We start from the raw sequence: 17,402 nt of genomic DNA on the forward strand, positions 1-17,402 counted from the left end.
ATTCCAATCCACGTGTAGTGACTGTATATTCATCCTCCACAGTGGAGGCTTCCCATTGGCTCACAAAACAACAAATCCTCCATTTGGTTATGGACAAATGTTGAGTCCGTTTTGAGTTGTAACAAATCAAATCAAGTGTGATTTCCATAGGCTTGCCTACAGTAGATCTCAGTCTTCACAGATGCCCATAGCTGTCATCACATGAAATCCAATCTAAACCCACAAAGCAGACAAGGAAAAATGCACGTGAATGATTATTTTAGTGTGTAATAGTGTTTATCAAAGGTCCTTTAACACATACACATGGAAACATGTGGAAGGTCTTTTATGCTAAAGGAAACTCATCACATACTGGGCAACTTAGAGGTCAACCACTTCTGTACACACACTTCAGTCGAGTATGGACCTAGTAGTCAATGAAATGGATATACTGTCATTTTCTGAGCCCCCTTTCTCCCACTTTTAGCCAGTCATTGTTGGATATCAACACATTTTTTTGCTGTTGATCACAATGAGTTTGCTACTAAGCGCCCCTTGTCTAGCTATTTTTTTTTTTGTGAAGCATAAATTATGCTGCCCATTACCGCCCCGCCCCCTCCACATACCGTCACATAGAAGCCATTTTATCAGTCAGGTCCTGACCCAAGATCACGGAGGCGCTGGTGCTACAAGATAAGGCTCCACTGCTGGGCTTAGGCTTCACTCCGTCCTTCCCTCTCCAAACATTTTCTTTCAGCGAACATGCCAAGCGGAGGATATGTCATAATGTCACTTGGCTGTGTGCTGCATGCAGGCCAGGCCAGGCCGTGGAGGAGGCAGGGCCGTCGAGGTGTCGAGCTCTCACACACCCCAGGGTGATGCTGTAGGGTATACTGAAATTGTGTGTAGTATCAAAACTAGAGAGAGAAATTCTGTCTCTAGTTTTGATACAACACAGTGCACACACTATTACATTCAGAGTGATCTGCCACGAAGCTGAGAAATCTACCTTAACTTACAGAGACAGCTGAAAGGAGAACCTATAGACAGCTGTAACCAGTCATAATGACAGGAAGGTTGACTATTAATTTTGTGTTAATAGGCTGATTGGACATTGTTATTATTATTATTAATAAGTATTTGTGCAGTGCAGATGAATGGAGGACTGTGAGAAACGGAAGAGGATATCATATCCTGGATACGATTTCCCACCAATGCAGCTGATAGTCACAGACACGTCTTGCAGTGTCTGTCACTACAAGGTGTAGTCCATTAGTTTTCCTGGTTCAGACAAGCTTTACGGTCAACATGTTGTTCGTTCTTGTTGTTATTCAAAAGCAACAATGGCTCCCCTCCTTAACGCTGATGATTATTTCCTTTAGTAAACACATTCTGTAAAGAGCGCCCTCGAACAACCCTTCCTTACTTTACGAGCTAGTGAGGAACGGATGACAGGCGGATTACCGTTGACACGCTGACCTCCCGACCGTCCGTTGGGGGCTGTTTAAGCCGCGGTGATAAGTTAAGCATATGTTACGTTTTGTTTTTATTCAGGTGGGGGACTCGTGGTTCATTGTTTGCCTGGAACAAGAGCATCTGCTCCTAAAGGAAGGGTGGGGCGGCAGGACAGAGATATCAGACCAGCAGCAATCCACCTTCAGTTCCTACATTCACTGTTCCGGATGCTGCAGGTGACACAACCCTGTCTTTGACCTCACATTGTGTGTTCTGTGTTAGAGAATTGTGTTCACTGATCAATACTGGAATTTAGGCCTACTGGGATTTCATTACGTGGTGCAGGACAAACTGTACCACGGGGGAAACAAACAATATAACAGCATTTGATCTTAAAAAAAAAACAAAAAAACATGCCTTTAACTGACTCACGCACACAAAGCACACTTTTAACTAATTAAGTGTTACGACACATTAACTGTAAATACTACAAAGTAAAGTAAAATTATCCATTTCAATAACAATACTCTTTTAACAACATATTGTGTTTCTATTTATTTATGCGTCATATCATTTGATAATGCTATTTTATTTGATTAATTTAACATATTAGTGGAGGTAATTGTTTTCTCATCAGAGTGAATGGGGAGTAGCCTAACTTCCATTTTGGAGGAGAGGCGGAGAAAAAGACCAAAAGATAAGTGGAGCCCAATAGCTCTGCTTTCCTGAATGAACACGGGTAGCCTATTTCTTAAAAGGATAGAGTCGTCTTTTGCCTCTAATTTGGTTTTTACCGGAGAAGTTAACAACAGGACAGATACACAAAGAAATTGGCTTTCTCCACAAGAGTATAAACTGAAAGACACGTGAGATTAAATCTTAATGTTGACCACTGATTTAAAACATATTCGGAGGGCGTTTCGTTGTTCATTTGAATGCCGGATTTTCCCCTTTTGAAGAATAAGGCCTGTAGGCTGGTAGCCTTTATTTGGATGTTTCCTCTTTTCTCATGTACTGGAAAAATGAATCTCAATCCTCACTTCCAAAAGAAGAAAATGTCTTATTGGACAATGATTTCGTTAAGGTAATGAAACGATTTGGGGGTCATTAAACCTCAACTTCAATGTGATAATTTTTTACTCTGATGAATTTGTATCTGAATTTTTGTTTCCAATGTTTATGTTTAGTGACAATCACGATTTTTTTTAGATTGGTGCTAATTTTTTAAACGAAAGACAACATGGATTCTGAATTCCACCCTGAAGCACATTTTTTGGCAGTGGGTGAATAGTGCCGTAATCACCCAGGGGACTCTCAAGTATTTAACGAGCCTATCATGACCGAGACAATCACCGTCCTTTATGTTTCAAGATCAGCTGCAACTTCTGTACATTATCTCGTATGAATAGTGCGATCTACAATTGAACCACTTCACATCCTATGGCTGTTTAGAGAGATTCGATTTTCGATTACGGCTATTAAAATTATAATATGTAATTCTGCTGGTGTCCCGGTGCCTTCTCGTGAGTGACAGCTGAAATTGACACTCTTACTGCCTCTTGTCGCGAGCATTTCAAGCAAACACTAATTGCAGGTGGTCTATCTTTTCAGGGCTTTTCGATTGCATGGGGAATATGAGGTAGGCTGTTGCGCGCAAGGGAAAAAAATCAATCATTTAAGTCTAATTGCCTCATCAAATTTGGCCTTTGTTGCCAGCTTTTAAATGCGTTATTTATTGTTTTGGACCGGATGTGGCTGGCAGTGTGGGTTAGGGATGCGTAATGCGTGGAAGAGGGCGAGTAGTCTATCTTTTAGGCTCCATCTTTCTCACCGACACCCAGTGTCCGAGGATTGATAATGGTGAGTCAAAACTACAAGGTCTTTCTTTTCCTGGTATAATGCTTCTGATTCTTAGATTGTGTCGAAAAGGCCGTTAATCGAACTGCTTTCACCCAAGGATACTCAATGCTGTCCTCTGAGCTGTGTCGACTGTTTGGGCGTTGAGTTCTTAGTTTTGTCACTTTAAATCAATTACATTTTGGATCGTGTCATGTTATTGTCAACTCACTGTAATGTCTGATGTCCGTAGACACAATTCATATGGTGGGTATACGCTATTTCAAAGTTGGCAAGTGTGAGAAGTTATTGTATAGTATAAAGGTAAGTTATGCAAGTTATGTTAAACATTGGAAGAAGACTATTTCAACCTAAAAATCAGATTGTAAAGTGTTGTTGTTCATAACAGTCTCACTCGGAAGAGGAGTCCCAATCGGAGGTGAAGAAGGAGGCAAACCTGTGCAGTCCTTCCCTGACGCCGTGTGTGTGTTCCTCGCCGTTGGCCTCTCCGTCAGCAGTCCGCTCCTTGGGGAAGAATCAGTGCGCGAGCTGCGGGACGGAGATCCAGGACAGATATCTGCTCAAGGTGACCAGAACCATTTTAGGCCGAAATCATATAATTCAGTGTTGTCCCCACATATACCTGCTGATATCTACTGATGATTGTGGTTTACAATCAATTTAACAGTTCTGGATGATGTACGCGCCTGCATCGCCTGATGTTTTTTTTTTTTTACATAATTATCCAAAAACGAAATAAATCATTTTTAATGTTTCTAGTGGATGACTATAACATGTGCATGTTTTACCATGTAATAACTTTGCATTGTATTGATAACCTTGCAGGTGAATAATCAGAATTGGCACGTGGGATGTCTGGAGTGTTCAGTCTGCAGAGAATCTTTACGTCAGCACAATAGCTGCTACATAAAAAACAAAGAAATCTATTGTAAATTGGATTATTTCAGGTAGGGTAAGTTCTGCAACCTGTTTACATTAAAGTGAAAGCCTTTATGTGGATATAGGCTACGACATTTAGCCCTTTTCGTCATCTGGTGACGCAAAATAGAACTAGGCCTGAAAGGAAAATGTAAAATATTGGATAGCCTACAGTCTATAGCCAAGAAAAGTGTTGCTGTGTCAACACGTTTTAACGGCATACTTAGTTTTATAATATATATGTTCTTTAGAAATAACGTTTATTATTTTTAAACTATCTAAATTAAATTGTCTACCCGTTATCATTTGTCTTTCTGGTCAACACCTTTCACGTTTCTCTTTGGTCGTAGACAACAATGTCGTGAAAACAAATTGTTTTTTAAACGGTTAGTTTATTCCTCTGAATAATCTGCGATTTACAAAACATCTCTTCATGTAGTAGTTTATTATTTAATGATCTTATTTTTCACAGTATTTTTTAAACTTCTTCAGATTACTGTTATAGTTTATATTACTGCTATTACTAAACTATATTGCCGTCACACATTCATACAAAAAATAATTTTGAACTTAAATTAGCCTATATTTGACAGCGTTCAATCTGTCTCACAGTCGGTTCGGCACCAAATGTGCCCAGTGTGGCCGTCAGATCTATGCCAGTGATTGGGTGAGGCGAGCGCGTGGCAGTGTGTACCACCTGGCGTGCTTTGCTTGCTACTCCTGCAAGCGACAATTGTCTACCGGAGAGGAGTTTGGTCTCGTGGAAGGCAGGGTTCTCTGTCGAGGTCACTATGATACCATGGTGGACAACCTGCGTAGAGCTGCAGAAAACGGTTAGTAACAACTTCCAGACCATACCAGACATTGCAGGCATAGCCTATGTTAATTATGTTTTTATTGTCGTCACAATTTGAAAACAGAATACTAAACTGGCGCCGGCTAGTCTCAGTGTAAGAAAATTAACATAAATGCGTTGAGTGTGGTTGGTAAATGATTGTTCCTGTAACCCGTAGGGACAGGGCTGACTCTGGAAGGAGCCCTGCCTTCTGACCAGGACAGTCAACCCAGACCAGCAAAGAGGGCACGGACATCCTTCACTGCAGAGCAACTTCAGGTATATAGCATGTTGTGCTTAACAGTCTGAGTGTGTGTTTCTCTGAGAGGGAAAAACAGTGATGGCTGACTTGAGTGTTCTGGTGTGTTCTCCTAGGTAATGCAGTCCCAGTTTAACCAAGACAACAACCCAGATGCCCAGACCCTACAAAAGCTTGCAGACATGACAGGACTGAGCCGACGGGTCATACAGGTCAGGGAAACATGGCGCACTGCAATATGATATAGGCAACAGGACATCATTCCATGTAGTACAATATGTTGTCTATGATAATTTAATATATAGGCCTATCTAAATGATTCTATGAACATTTAAGATTTTTTGTTAAAATGATAGACAATTTATTTAAATGTCTAATCCCAAAATCATTTTATATACGTTTACTAACAATCCACCTTATACAATCAGTAATTTTTCATTATTTGGTTTGTAGAAATGTAGCATTTTCTGTGATTATGTAGTTGCTTAATTTGCATGTGATTTGCATCCACTTCACTTACGGATTGCACACAGCCATATCAGGTTCCCACCCACAAAATAATTAGGATTTTTCAACATCAAATCCTAAATCCTAAAATATATCAGAAAAGAAAAGGAAAAAATACTTTGCATACTCCCCTTAAAAAAAAAAAAAAAAAAAATCCTAAATGATTTCTTCAGCGATTGATAATGAAAGATAAATCATAGGCTATATTTTGGATTTTCTATCAGGTTTGGTTTCAGAACTGTAGAGCAAGACACAAAAAGCACCCTCCGCAACCCAGCGCTCTGTCCCAGGGTGTCCCCCACTCCCGTATGCCCTCCTCCCTGCCAGAAGACTTCCACTACTCCTCCTTCAGCAGCCCTGACCACCCCCACCTGATGGGCCTGCATGGATACCTGGACAGTGAGTCAGCGCCTCCTCAGCCTGTCCCTGGGAGAGATTGTATTTGAGAGAATTGTCTAGTCTGTTTCTTAGTATCAACCACCGTGGAACTGTGCTCTCCTAGTCCTTGATTATCTGCTGCACTTACTATCCACACTTTCGTACATCGCCGTGGATTAAAGCATCTGCTGAATGAATACATATAAATGTTGTTGTGAACCATGAGGGCTTGATTTCCTACTGATTAATATATATGTTCGACTGCTGAATCAGTTATGTTTAGTTTTTTTGCTTTTCAAGTGCATCTTCTTGAGTAGATCTCTTTTGTGTTTGTGTCTGTATGCAGGCCATCCTTTCTCTGTGCTGGCAGGCTCGAACCATCTCAACCACTCGACCATGAGCTTGACTCAGCTGCCTCTGCGCTGAGCCCTGCCTGACTCTACAGGTCCCCAATCCCTGTTCAGTTTCCTCATGTGAGCAGACAGCAGGACGGTCCCTCCTGCCTCTTCGCAGGATTACTGTGTGTTTTTTTACGCCATCTAATTCAGTTTGGAATTGTGCTTTTCAAGGAGATGTATGTTTTCTCTCTCTCCTCTTGGAAAATCCTCCTGGAAGATCAGACATTAGCAAGAACAAAAGGACGTGACGTGAAACCCCCCCCCCCAATTTTTTTTTTTTGTCCTGGATAACTTTTTTTCTTGCTCTTTTTCCATCAAGTCACACCATTAAAGCAGGTTTTTTGTTTCTTTTCAATCCTGAGGTTTAAATGTGTAAGAAATCCAAATGCATGACTTGTGTGTGTCTCTGGGCTGAGGATATGTCTGACCCCGGAGACTGTGTTTTGTGTTGATGTTGTTTTGAAGTTGTTTCATAGAATGTTACGTTATTTATTTTGACTTTACAGAGAAGCACTTTAGTAAATGTCCTTATATGCTGACTGCTAAAGTCATTTATTGTATATTGTAAATACTGTACGAATTTAATAAAATGTGCCTGTAAGTGTTGTGTAAACTCAATGTATTTTCTCACTTTTTCAGTTATTTTTGACACACACACACACGCACACACATACACACTGGAGGTAGATCTTGTAGGCCTAACACACAGTTGGTTATTTTACACACACAATCGCAAACAATAAACCCAATAGGCCATCCATCAAAAGTCAAATGGCTTTCATAACCTGGTATTATCAGCAATATTCATAGGTATGTAATGAACAAGGTACGGGTTGAGGGCCCTCAATTTACAACGTGTTAAGGTAATGGGGAAACTATTATAAGCATTTCACTCAACGTATGATATTGATCCAGCACTCTGTTGGCTTTCATAAGACCTTTTAACTCAGAGCATGTGAAGCAGTTATATTGACTGCTTAGCACTCTGCCCGCCATTCCGGCAATGAAAACCACAACGACAGTAATGAACTCATTGCAACAAAGGAGAGCACAGCCCTGTCCATCTCTTTAGAAGACAACCTCTATTACATCAGTCTCTTAACTGGAACACTTACGCTGCGGGGATCAATCTCCTGTATCCACTAGTCCTTCCTCGAGCAGAGGGATGGGGGTCTGGGTCAACTTGATGCTCAGCCCACACCAAGCCAAATTTTGCTTAAGAGGGTTCATAGTTTTGATAAGGCGTCATTGTCCACCCCCCCCCCCCCCCCAAAAAAAGACTTGCTTGAAACTAGCTGTACAGTAAATGTTCCACCCAAATACTTAAACACCACAGTGTAGGAAAGTTCCTGTGATCAGATGTGTTCTATCCACATTGTCCAAGTTAAGAATGCTAATTACCCATAAGTGTATGATCCAGTGATATCATGTAGCTACACAGAGAAACTAACCCAGTAGAGGGAGGCATTAGGAAGAGGATGTACCAGATACATGCACTGACTCAATGGCGTTCTTTGTGCTTGGGCCATAGCGATTAGAGATTTAATTAAAAATAGACTAGATTGGGCTGAGCCAGGTGTGTGGGACTCAGGTGGAGAAGGCAGCCTCCTCCCTGCTGACTGAACCCACAAGGAGAAGCAGTCACCAAGGCCAGCGCCAAGAGAAGGAAATTAAAGATGGCTGATTAGAGATACAGATGCAGATTAGTAAGATACAGTGGAACGTTTACCAGTAGTTTTTTTTTAAATCATCAACTTCTACTTGCTTGCTTATATTGTCTTGTGCACAGATTTGAACACTTAAATGCGATAAAAAAAGTGAATTGGTGTGTTGTTACTATGTAGTACGTTTGTAATCAGAGTGTCTTTTTAAGTCAATAAAATATGAGAATAAATTGTCACTGAAAGGTTTATTCTACTGTATCTAGGCATGTGAAATCTAAAAACAAAGTCGTGTCTCCTTTGTTATGTTGAATAGAGCTGATTGTCAATCAGGCATATTCTTGGCCGCTCTTTAACGAAATAACATCAAAATGTCTCTTTATTTCCTCCTATTGGATTATCTCATGTACAGTATCGTTTGTCTATTGAGAAAACGAGGCAGGGAAACGACATCGTTCAACCACGCACAAGCTTCTATCAGCCTTCAAACCGGCTCATTCTGTCAGAATGTCATGCGCCGGCTCAGTTGATTGGCAGGCTCAAGTACTTGCAGATGAGAAAGGCCCCCTATGTTAATGAATAGCCGTCTGATTGCAGGATTCCTCGTGGTGAATTACTGCGCGCGGCACCGCTGATGAGTGATTACGCGACAGTACTTTTCAGCCGAGTCCTCGGCTGAGCTCCACAATCTGACTACAAAGGTCTGTGCAGACCTCTCATCTAAGCACCCTGTGCCTAAAAAAAAGTAATTTATTTTTTGGTGCGAGGGAAAAAAATAAATAAAAGGAAGAATGGAAGGAGAAGTAGCAGAGCGCATCACATGCCTAGGCCTTCTTTCTGACATTAAAATGTTAAACAGAACTGAGAATTAACCCCTAGAATTGGGTTTTGCTGCATTAATTTCGGGAGTCAGGTGGCTGAGCGGTTAGGGAAGCGGGCTAGTAATCTGAAGGTTGCCAGTTCGATTCCCGGCTGTGCTAAATGACGTTGTGTCCTTGGGCAACGCACTTCACCCTACTTGCCTCGGGGAGAATGTCCCTGTACTTACCTGTAGTCGCTCTGGATAAGAGCGTCTGCTAAATGACTACATGTAAATGTAATTTGCTGCTTCTACGGTGATTGTGCTCGTTCCCAGGAACACTGAAAGAGATGCAGATGACAATGTCAGACATAGCTAAAACATTACTGTCTTTCATCAGACCTGGAGCCAATTCTCTTCGGTCACCAAATTAAATATAGGCTATATTTTGCATAGAACGAAACTCTAGTGCAAGTTCTGCATTCCCTACCATGTCATGACTCTAAGTGGAAGCAACGCGGCCGTCATGGTCGCTGTGTCGTATTGCAGCCTTGGGCACGGAGTGGTAGTGAGGCAGCTGGCAGACTGTGTTTGAAGACTGTGCCAGACCACTCCAGTCTACTCGAGCCCTCTCAGACAGACAGCAGAGAAGAGATGGCTCGTCGAGTAGTCTCGTTTGACCCATTTTCATCTCAAGTCGGCTCAGTGGAGTTATTCGCAAAGTGCACACTCGTAAGTTTTCAAATGTGCATTCTACTATTCTTTTTACTTTTGGCCTCGAGTCTGATATCTTTTTGACAGCTGTCCAAATGCAGTGACTGTGTAGTACCACCAGGGAGCGGTACATCCTCAACATTAGCCACTATATCTCATGGACATGCCCAGGTTTCCTTCCATAACATAATTTAAATTGATCTACTACAGCTAAAACACACAGTTCAGTGTACAACAATCGGGACATGTGTCAAATGTGTTGGATTGACTCAACTCTTCTGTGGGTCTGGTTGAGATTGAAATATGGGTGGGGGCCATGGGACTCTTTAAATCAGGTCCGACGGTTTTACTGCCTGATCAAGCAAGAATTGGGCACATTGAAGTTATAGTAAGGAATCTATATAGATGTTGCTGTCTGCTGAGGTACCTGAGAGATGAGTTGTGAAAAAAAGAAAAGAAAAAAAAATATATATATACATATATATATATTGCCCATGTGATAATGGATATTGATAGTGTTGGGTACACAAATCTACACAGTACAAGTATGTAGTGTACTAATATGCAAATGTGCCGGGGTTCAACAATCCCTGCCTCCACCAACCTCTTGAGCTATTCTCAGGGGTTTTCCCTTTCTCCTCTCTCTCTCTCTCTCTCTCTCTCTCTCTCTCTCTCTCTCTCTCTCTCTCTCTCTCTCTCTCTCTCTCTCTCTCTCTCTCTCTCTCTCTTCCCTACCTCTCTTGGTCTCGCTCACCCCGCTCTCCCTCTCTCCATTGTCCACTGGTTCCTCCCAGATCCCCCGGACCTGAGCCATCCCCAGGAGCGGCAGGTGTCTCGGGTTGCCAGGCATTCTTCTGTGGCTCAATAGGAGGAGGGGGAGGCTGTATCAGAGAACCAGAGACATGTGCACTCGGCTGGTCCAGCTCCCATCCAGGACCAACAGGAATAGGGACTTTCCATTGTAACCTAAACCTCAAAAATGACCTAAGAGAATTATTAGCATTACATCTTTCATTACAGACCACTCAAATACAGAGTTCGTTGTCAACATGTGGTAACAACATGGATTCATTAGTTCTTGTGGAGATCTGGATATGCATCGAATTTGTTGGTTCTACTGGTGGTTAAGACAGTAAGTGTGATGACTTAACAATCGGAATCAGGCTGTTGTTACTGCTGGATTTGATATGATGACAACTCTGGTGTCTTGTTCAGCCTTGGGTGTTTCACTTCACTATGTTTTCACAAACGGATCCAATGTGATCTTAAATGTCACAAATACAAGATTAGGGTTTGATTTGATCCATCAGCCTAGTTCTTGATAACACTGTCATGGTTTCACCCTGGGGTGTCATGTGACATAGCATACCTAAGTGTTGGTGCGGTGCCATTGGCCAAGTCTATGACGACCCCACCCCTCCACACAGACAGAAGCCCGCCCCCTTGGTCCCCAGCCTAGATCACCTGAGGCATCTCACACAGTCACAGCAGTCACCTTCTTTACCAAGGACCTCAGACGTAGAAGCTTCTAGAAGCGCATCTCCTGCACCCTGAGCTCCATGTAAGTAATGTATCTGTTTTGGTACTGAGTAGAATACAAATGCGTTGTGTTTGTAGTGTTTCTGTTGTAAAGTGAGTGATTTAGTGGCTGCATCTTGAAAGGGAGAGAGGGTTCAGATGTGACTTTGTGAGTTTATGGTTGAAGCGGGATGTTTTGTTGGAAAACTGTTTTATCTTCAGGTGAGCCGATGTGCTCTTAATTCGTTATGTGAAAGTCCACGTAACAATAACTGTAATACATTTCATGAACACTTGCATTGGAAACAAATTGGAATTAGTTGCAATATTTAAGTAAAGGTTCTATATATATGCTGTATTGTCTGTTAAGAATGTTTCATGACAGTTTATGCCGCCTGTAGTCCTTTGAGTGATTTGTTGATAGACCACTATTTTCAAGCCACAACACAATGACTTCATGACCTCAATAAAAGAGTATGACCTCACTATGCTCCGACATAACGACTCCAAACGCTCCTCTGCACTCCTCTCCAGCGGACAAAATGGCCTCCGCTTTCTCCATGCGCAGCTACTCAGTTCGCCAGCCCTCCTTCTCCAGCATGTCCCTGAGGGACAGCGGCCGAAGCCCTCGCTCCAGGCCCCCTGTCTCCTCCAGCAGCAGCCTCTCCCTCTCCCGCTCGCTCTCCGTGGGCAACGGCCTCAACACGCTGGGCTCCAGCCTCTCCCTCAACAGCATGGGGGCCGGGGTCAGCGACAAGGAGGCCATGCAGGGCCTCAACGACCGCCTGGCCAACTACCTGGACAAGGTGAGGTCTCTGGAGCGCTCCAACGCCGAGCTGGAGGTGAAGATCAAGCAGATGATGCTGGAGCGCGCTCCCAAGGGCCACGACATCGAGGCCATGATGGCTCAGGCGCACGCCATTGGCCAGGAGGTCAGGGTCCATTCTGATGCAACTAGATGCTTGTCGTGTAGCGTGCACACTAACAGACACTAATTGAGGGAATTTTGTATTTGTTTGTCCATTTATTTTGCCGTTTCTCGCGGAATTACCTTCTAAAGGCGTGTTTGACACAAGTGCATTCGATACAGTGTATTGTGTGATTTGAGTTGTTTACACGCCTCTCCGCCCACCTGCCAGGTGAGAAAGAAGACCCTGGAGAACGCCCGTATCATGCTGGAGATTGATAACGCCAAGTTGGCAGCTGATGACTTCAGGGTCAAGTGAGTGACAGACAGAGGGGCTATTCTTTCAGCCTCGCCCGTCTGCGAGTTTCACATGAGAGTGCAAGTCCGCGTTGCACTGTGAATAAATGACCTCTCTGTCAGGCGGAGAAATAAGAGCCCATTCCCACGGTGCTCTCACTCGAACGGGGCGCTCACATCACCTCCCATCAGCTAGCCCTGGAGCCTGTGATAGATAGACGGGGGTCAGGGAGACATCATCCGTTTCGGATGTGTCTGACGTTTGGCACGGCGAGGCGCTAGGAGAGGAGCCTGCAAGGAGTAGCAGTGTTCATGTGCGGGGGAAGTTACGTCGTCAGGTTTTGGAACGTGTGTGTGTGTTTTTGTGTGTTTTTGTGTGTTTTTGTGTGCCTCTACTGGTGTGGAATCTGTGTCTGGTAATCCTGTATCATTAGATGGGAGGCGGAGGCAGCGCTGTGCCAGTCCGTGGAGAGAGACTGTCTGGCTCTGCGGAGGGCCAAGTCGGATCACGACCAGATCATAGCCACCCTCAGAGGAGACCTGGACAGCCTGAAGGAGGAGCTCTACTTCCTGAAGAAGAATCACGATGAGGTGAGATCTCCCCCGCGGGTCTCTCTCTCGTCTGAGAAGGAGCAACGTGTGTTTGCACATCATTGACTAATTACCTCACAAGTTGTCAAGGGGGGGGGGGGGACGTGTGAGGAGTGTGTGTGTGTGTGTGACTGTGCCTGTGTGTGTGTGACTGTGCCTGTGTGTGACTGTGTGTCTGTGCCCGTGTGTGTGTGAAGGGCAAAGGGTGATTGGGAGAGTGTTCAAAAGTTCATAAACCTTTGAAAAATGCTATTCTACTAAAGCTGGTTAGCGTATGCAATGTATTCATTTAGCAGACACCACTGAGCCGTACGCTTTGCACAGTTTACATCATGTGAAGAGTATTTTCACCAACTTAAACTGCGCTCCTCACTAACGCTCAGAGGAATGAAGGGCAGCAGTAACTGAAAAACGATCTTGTGTGTACAGGCACACCCAGCTCTCTGAAATCTTTGCGCCGCGAGATGCGATGATCACTTAGACACACAGCTCGGAAAGACACACATGGATTGTATGTTCTGATAATCAGGCGTGGTGTCCAGGATGTGGCCAAGTACAAACAAGGAAACCTACCTCACAGAGTTAGTCGGAGTCCGTTCCCAGCACAAGCTTCACTTCCACTACGAGAAGTCAGGATAGAAGCACGATACAGTCATATCATTTCATTCTATAGCTGTACTGGGCCTGTACAAACAGATGTCTGTCTGTCTTCCTGCCTGTCTCTCAGCGCTTGTCTGAATGTCTGCCTGTTTGCCTAACCTGTCTTCCTGTTCCACCCCTCCCTCCCTCCCTCCCTCCCTCCCTCCCTGTCTGCTGGTGTTCATCCACTGCAGGAGATGAACGCCCTGAAGGCCCGTCTGGCCAACGAGCAGGTGACTGTGGAGGTGGATGCCGTCCAGGGCCCCGACCTGGCGGCCATCATGGCGGAGCTGAGGGTCCAGTACGAGGGCATCACCCGCAAGAACAAGGAGGAGGCCGAGGCTTGGTATCTGAAGAAGGTCAGTCGGAATGTAGGGGTGATTCCGAATTCTCAGCATATTTCAGCACACAAACCATGAAATGGATGGAATCCCACACAGCACAGCTAAAACATTGATCAGCATGTCTGTTATTCCATATATCATGTCATGTACATCCAATAATATTCTGTTTTGACAGCACTGTCTGTGTTCAAAAACTGTGATGTGAGCGGTTGTGTGTGTGTGTTTGTGTGTGCGTGTGTGTGTGTGCGCAGCTGGACTCGGTGCAGTCGGAGGTGAAGGAGAGCAATGAGGCACTGCGCTGTGCTCAGGGAGAGCTGAGTGAGAGAAGGCGCTTCCTGCAGGCCCTGGAGGTGGAGCTGGACAACCTGCGCAAGCAGGTACTGCACACACACCCAACCCTAGGAGACAGGGGACTCAGAATTGAAAAAATACACTTTTATTCTGAAAGAATCAGCCCCTCTCACGGTTCAATATCTGTGCAAGATACATTGTACCGATTTTGAATGGATGATGGGAGATTTTGGGAGTCTGAGAATTGCTGTTAGCCAGCAAGTTGGTGTGAGTTGTCTGCTGTGTCCTCCTTGTCATATTGATGGTTGGTTAAACATGCATAGTGCATAGTTCATCAATTTGACAGGACACAAACAAAGTCAAGGCTATGTGTGTGCCACTGTCTGTGTGTCGGGTCTCTGTACTGTAAACACAAAGACATACATAATGGAAACATTTCCCAGGAAAAATATATATATTGCGGTGTGTGTGTACTCAGCACCAACTGATAAATGACCACCTTATCTATGGAGAGTAAGATTTATGTGACAGTGATGACATTAGCTTGTCTCGCTGGTCATAGAGCAAGGCGTGGTGGAAGGTTGTAAAAGGATGAACCCCAGAGCAGCGCACCATACGTCTAACATGGATATGCTTGATCAGTGCTGAGCTACATGCCTGCTAAACAATATTAAAGAAATGGAAAGCCACGCGTAGGGCCTAATCATTGTTAATTAATCTTGATTTTAGCATCTTTTTTAGCATCGATTTTAGCACAGACTGGTTGCTTGAATAGTTCGAACAAGTTCATAGCCCCTCGGAGGGAGGAGTTTAACAATCCTAAACCTCACGGTTGTTGGTTTGTGCTCTGCTTTGTCTACCAGGTGGGCGTGATGGAAGGTAATCTGAGCGAGACGGGCCACAAGTACACCCTGGAGATGGAGCGTCTGCAGGCCACGCTGACCCAGCTCGAGGACGAGCTCTCCCAGCTGCGTCTGGACATGCAGCGCAACAAGACCGACTACGAGCAGCTGCTCCGCATCAAACAGAATCTGGAGATGGAGATCGCCACCTACAGGCGGCTGCTGGAAGGGGAGGAAATGTAAACAACGTCTAATTTAAATATCACAGAATCACAGGCGTAGTAGTCAGAGGAGGGTGGAGGGGCAACCCCCCCCTAATCTCTGTGGAATGTTTCTAACAGGGGCTTTAACTATTAAAAAATGACGTGTTTTAAAACAAACTGCCCATTTCTCTGTCAAAAGGGGGAGCTTAAACTTCTGGCTAAATGCTTATCACCCAACATTGTATTTACTCCTATGCCCCTATCCGGTAGTCTGTAATCAGTCATTAAAGTAAAAGAATATTTTATTTCATGATCAAACATTCCTAGAACTGACTGTTGTTACTTTTCTTTTCCCTGCAGGGTAAAAGAGATACCACCCCCTAAGAGTAAGTACTTTGTTAAATGTTTTGATATTCAGAATAATAGAAAGCTATTCTTTGAAAGGATCTACGTTCCCCATGTATTGTGCATGTGTTATACTGTAGGTCATTTTATATTCATGGACAATTGGTTGTAAAGCCAATTGGCCCATTGGGGATAGTAAAGATTGACTTGACTCTGTTGTATATTATTTCCCACATCAAATAGATAAAGCAACATATCAGAGTGTAATTTCAGTCTAATCAAGACTACATTGCTTATCTGATAACTAACATGGCTGCATTCCATGGTGAATGTTAGGCCGTGAGAATGGGTGAGTTCTTGGGTTGGCCTCCCCAGGGTCATTTCAACCAAGTACAGTCGAGGACACGCCCCTTCTGTTGGCCTTGGTCTCGGTATCGCCCTGCTGTCATACGTGCTACTTGATACAGGCCAGCGCAGTCCAAACCCTCTTCTTTACCCTAGTTGTGTTTATGTACAAGTGCATCCTTCCTGGTAAAAGGAGGACATTTATCTTAGTACACGGGGATGGAGTGTCACATGACAGATCGGCACCGATTCTAAGCGTTCTCAGAAATGAGCTACTGAGAAACTGCCATTCTACCATTAAGAAACATGCACTTTTGATCCTTAATCAATCTGCTGTGCTTTGTCCGTCGCTTTGGATAAAAGCGTGCGCCAAACGAACAATAAGGGGAAAGACGCGAGATGTAAATGTAAAGATGACGAGGAGCTGACTGTGCCCGTGTGTCGCAGGGGAGCCTGAGGTGAGGACGAGGAAGATCGTGAAGGTGGTCACCCAGACCATGGTCAACGGCAAGGTGGTGGACGAGTCCAGCGAGGTGGAGCAGATAGAGGAGACCAAGAAGTAGAGTCAGCCTTCATCATCATCATCCTCATCACCATCAGCATGTCATGCGTCTATGGAATCGTAGCCTTCCACGTGTGATACTGGAGTTGAAGGCTCACCCATGTGAGCAGTAGTTTTTGTTTTTTTAACAGGGTGACCTCCATAACAGTGACTGGAGATGCAGAATCCATCAACTGTTCCAAATAAAGGAATACATAAAAATGTGTAGTCCCATGTATTGACTGTGTCAACACTGTGTAGTCATAAGAATGTGTAGTCACATGTAGTCTTCTGTAGATTATCTGAACATGTCCATGGTATTGAGGGCGAAAATAAATACTTTTTAGCGTCTGCAATACATTCTATTAATACAATTGGTCATTTCAATGTTTCACTTCTTTGTCAACATTGCATGTTAACATAAATGTTGAACTCTGTGTATCAAATTCTACAGCTTTCAAACCCTGTGACCATGTGGCAAATGCCCCTATATGGAGAAAGAAACTGGGGAGAAACTTAGGCCACACTTAAACAAGAGGCAGAAACCAAAATCACTGGGTGACCAAACACAGGGTCTCGGATATCAAGGCTTTTGTGTGTGTGTGTGTGTGTGTGTGTGCGAACGAGCGTGTGTGTTTGTGCATGATAAGAAGAGTAAAGTTATTAAATTAAAAGTGAACCAACGAGTCACTTTTTTACAGCCACATATGGTGCCTCCAACTGAAAGCTAAATTCCTGAGATAGGTTTTATCGTGACATTGTTGACAGCCTCGTTTTGC

The 17,402-nt window shown here is 43.9% G+C and overlaps 2 protein-coding genes across 4 annotated transcripts; both read left to right on the plus strand.

The window, feature by feature from the left end:
- The first annotated feature begins 1,560 nt into the window (after window positions 1-1,560).
- Window positions 1,561-7,190, plus strand: lhx6b (LIM homeobox 6b). 3 transcript variants are annotated; one of them, XM_062452011.1, is made up of 8 exons: window positions 1,561-1,670; window positions 3,680-3,856; window positions 4,117-4,238; window positions 4,822-5,042; window positions 5,223-5,323; window positions 5,420-5,515; window positions 6,035-6,209; window positions 6,535-7,190. In XM_062452011.1, exons 1-8 carry the CDS (start codon window positions 1,662-1,664, stop codon window positions 6,612-6,614), a joined length of 981 nt encoding a protein of 326 aa, XP_062307995.1. In that variant the 5' UTR covers window positions 1,561-1,661; the 3' UTR covers window positions 6,615-7,190. The 3 variants fall into 3 exon arrangements, with proteins under 3 accessions (XP_062307995.1, XP_062307994.1, XP_062307996.1); XM_062452010.1 differs by lacking the exon at window positions 1,561-1,670 and adding an exon at window positions 2,167-2,518; XM_062452012.1 differs by lacking the exon at window positions 1,561-1,670 and adding an exon at window positions 2,619-3,294.
- Window positions 7,191-11,231: 4,041 nt separating this feature from the next.
- Window positions 11,232-16,983, plus strand: krt1-c5 (keratin, type 1, gene c5). The gene is made up of 9 exons (XM_062451634.1): window positions 11,232-11,321; window positions 11,813-12,210; window positions 12,418-12,500; window positions 12,917-13,073; window positions 13,907-14,071; window positions 14,308-14,433; window positions 15,211-15,428; window positions 15,753-15,778; window positions 16,530-16,983. Exons 2-9 carry the CDS (start codon window positions 11,821-11,823, stop codon window positions 16,643-16,645), a joined length of 1,281 nt encoding a protein of 426 aa, XP_062307618.1. The 5' UTR covers window positions 11,232-11,321; window positions 11,813-11,820; the 3' UTR covers window positions 16,646-16,983.
- The last annotated feature ends 419 nt before the right edge of the window (window positions 16,984-17,402 follow it).

Source organism: Osmerus eperlanus, chromosome 25 (genome assembly GCF_963692335.1).
Source record: "Osmerus eperlanus chromosome 25, fOsmEpe2.1, whole genome shotgun sequence".
NCBI lineage: Eukaryota > Metazoa > Chordata > Actinopteri > Osmeriformes > Osmeridae > Osmerus > Osmerus eperlanus.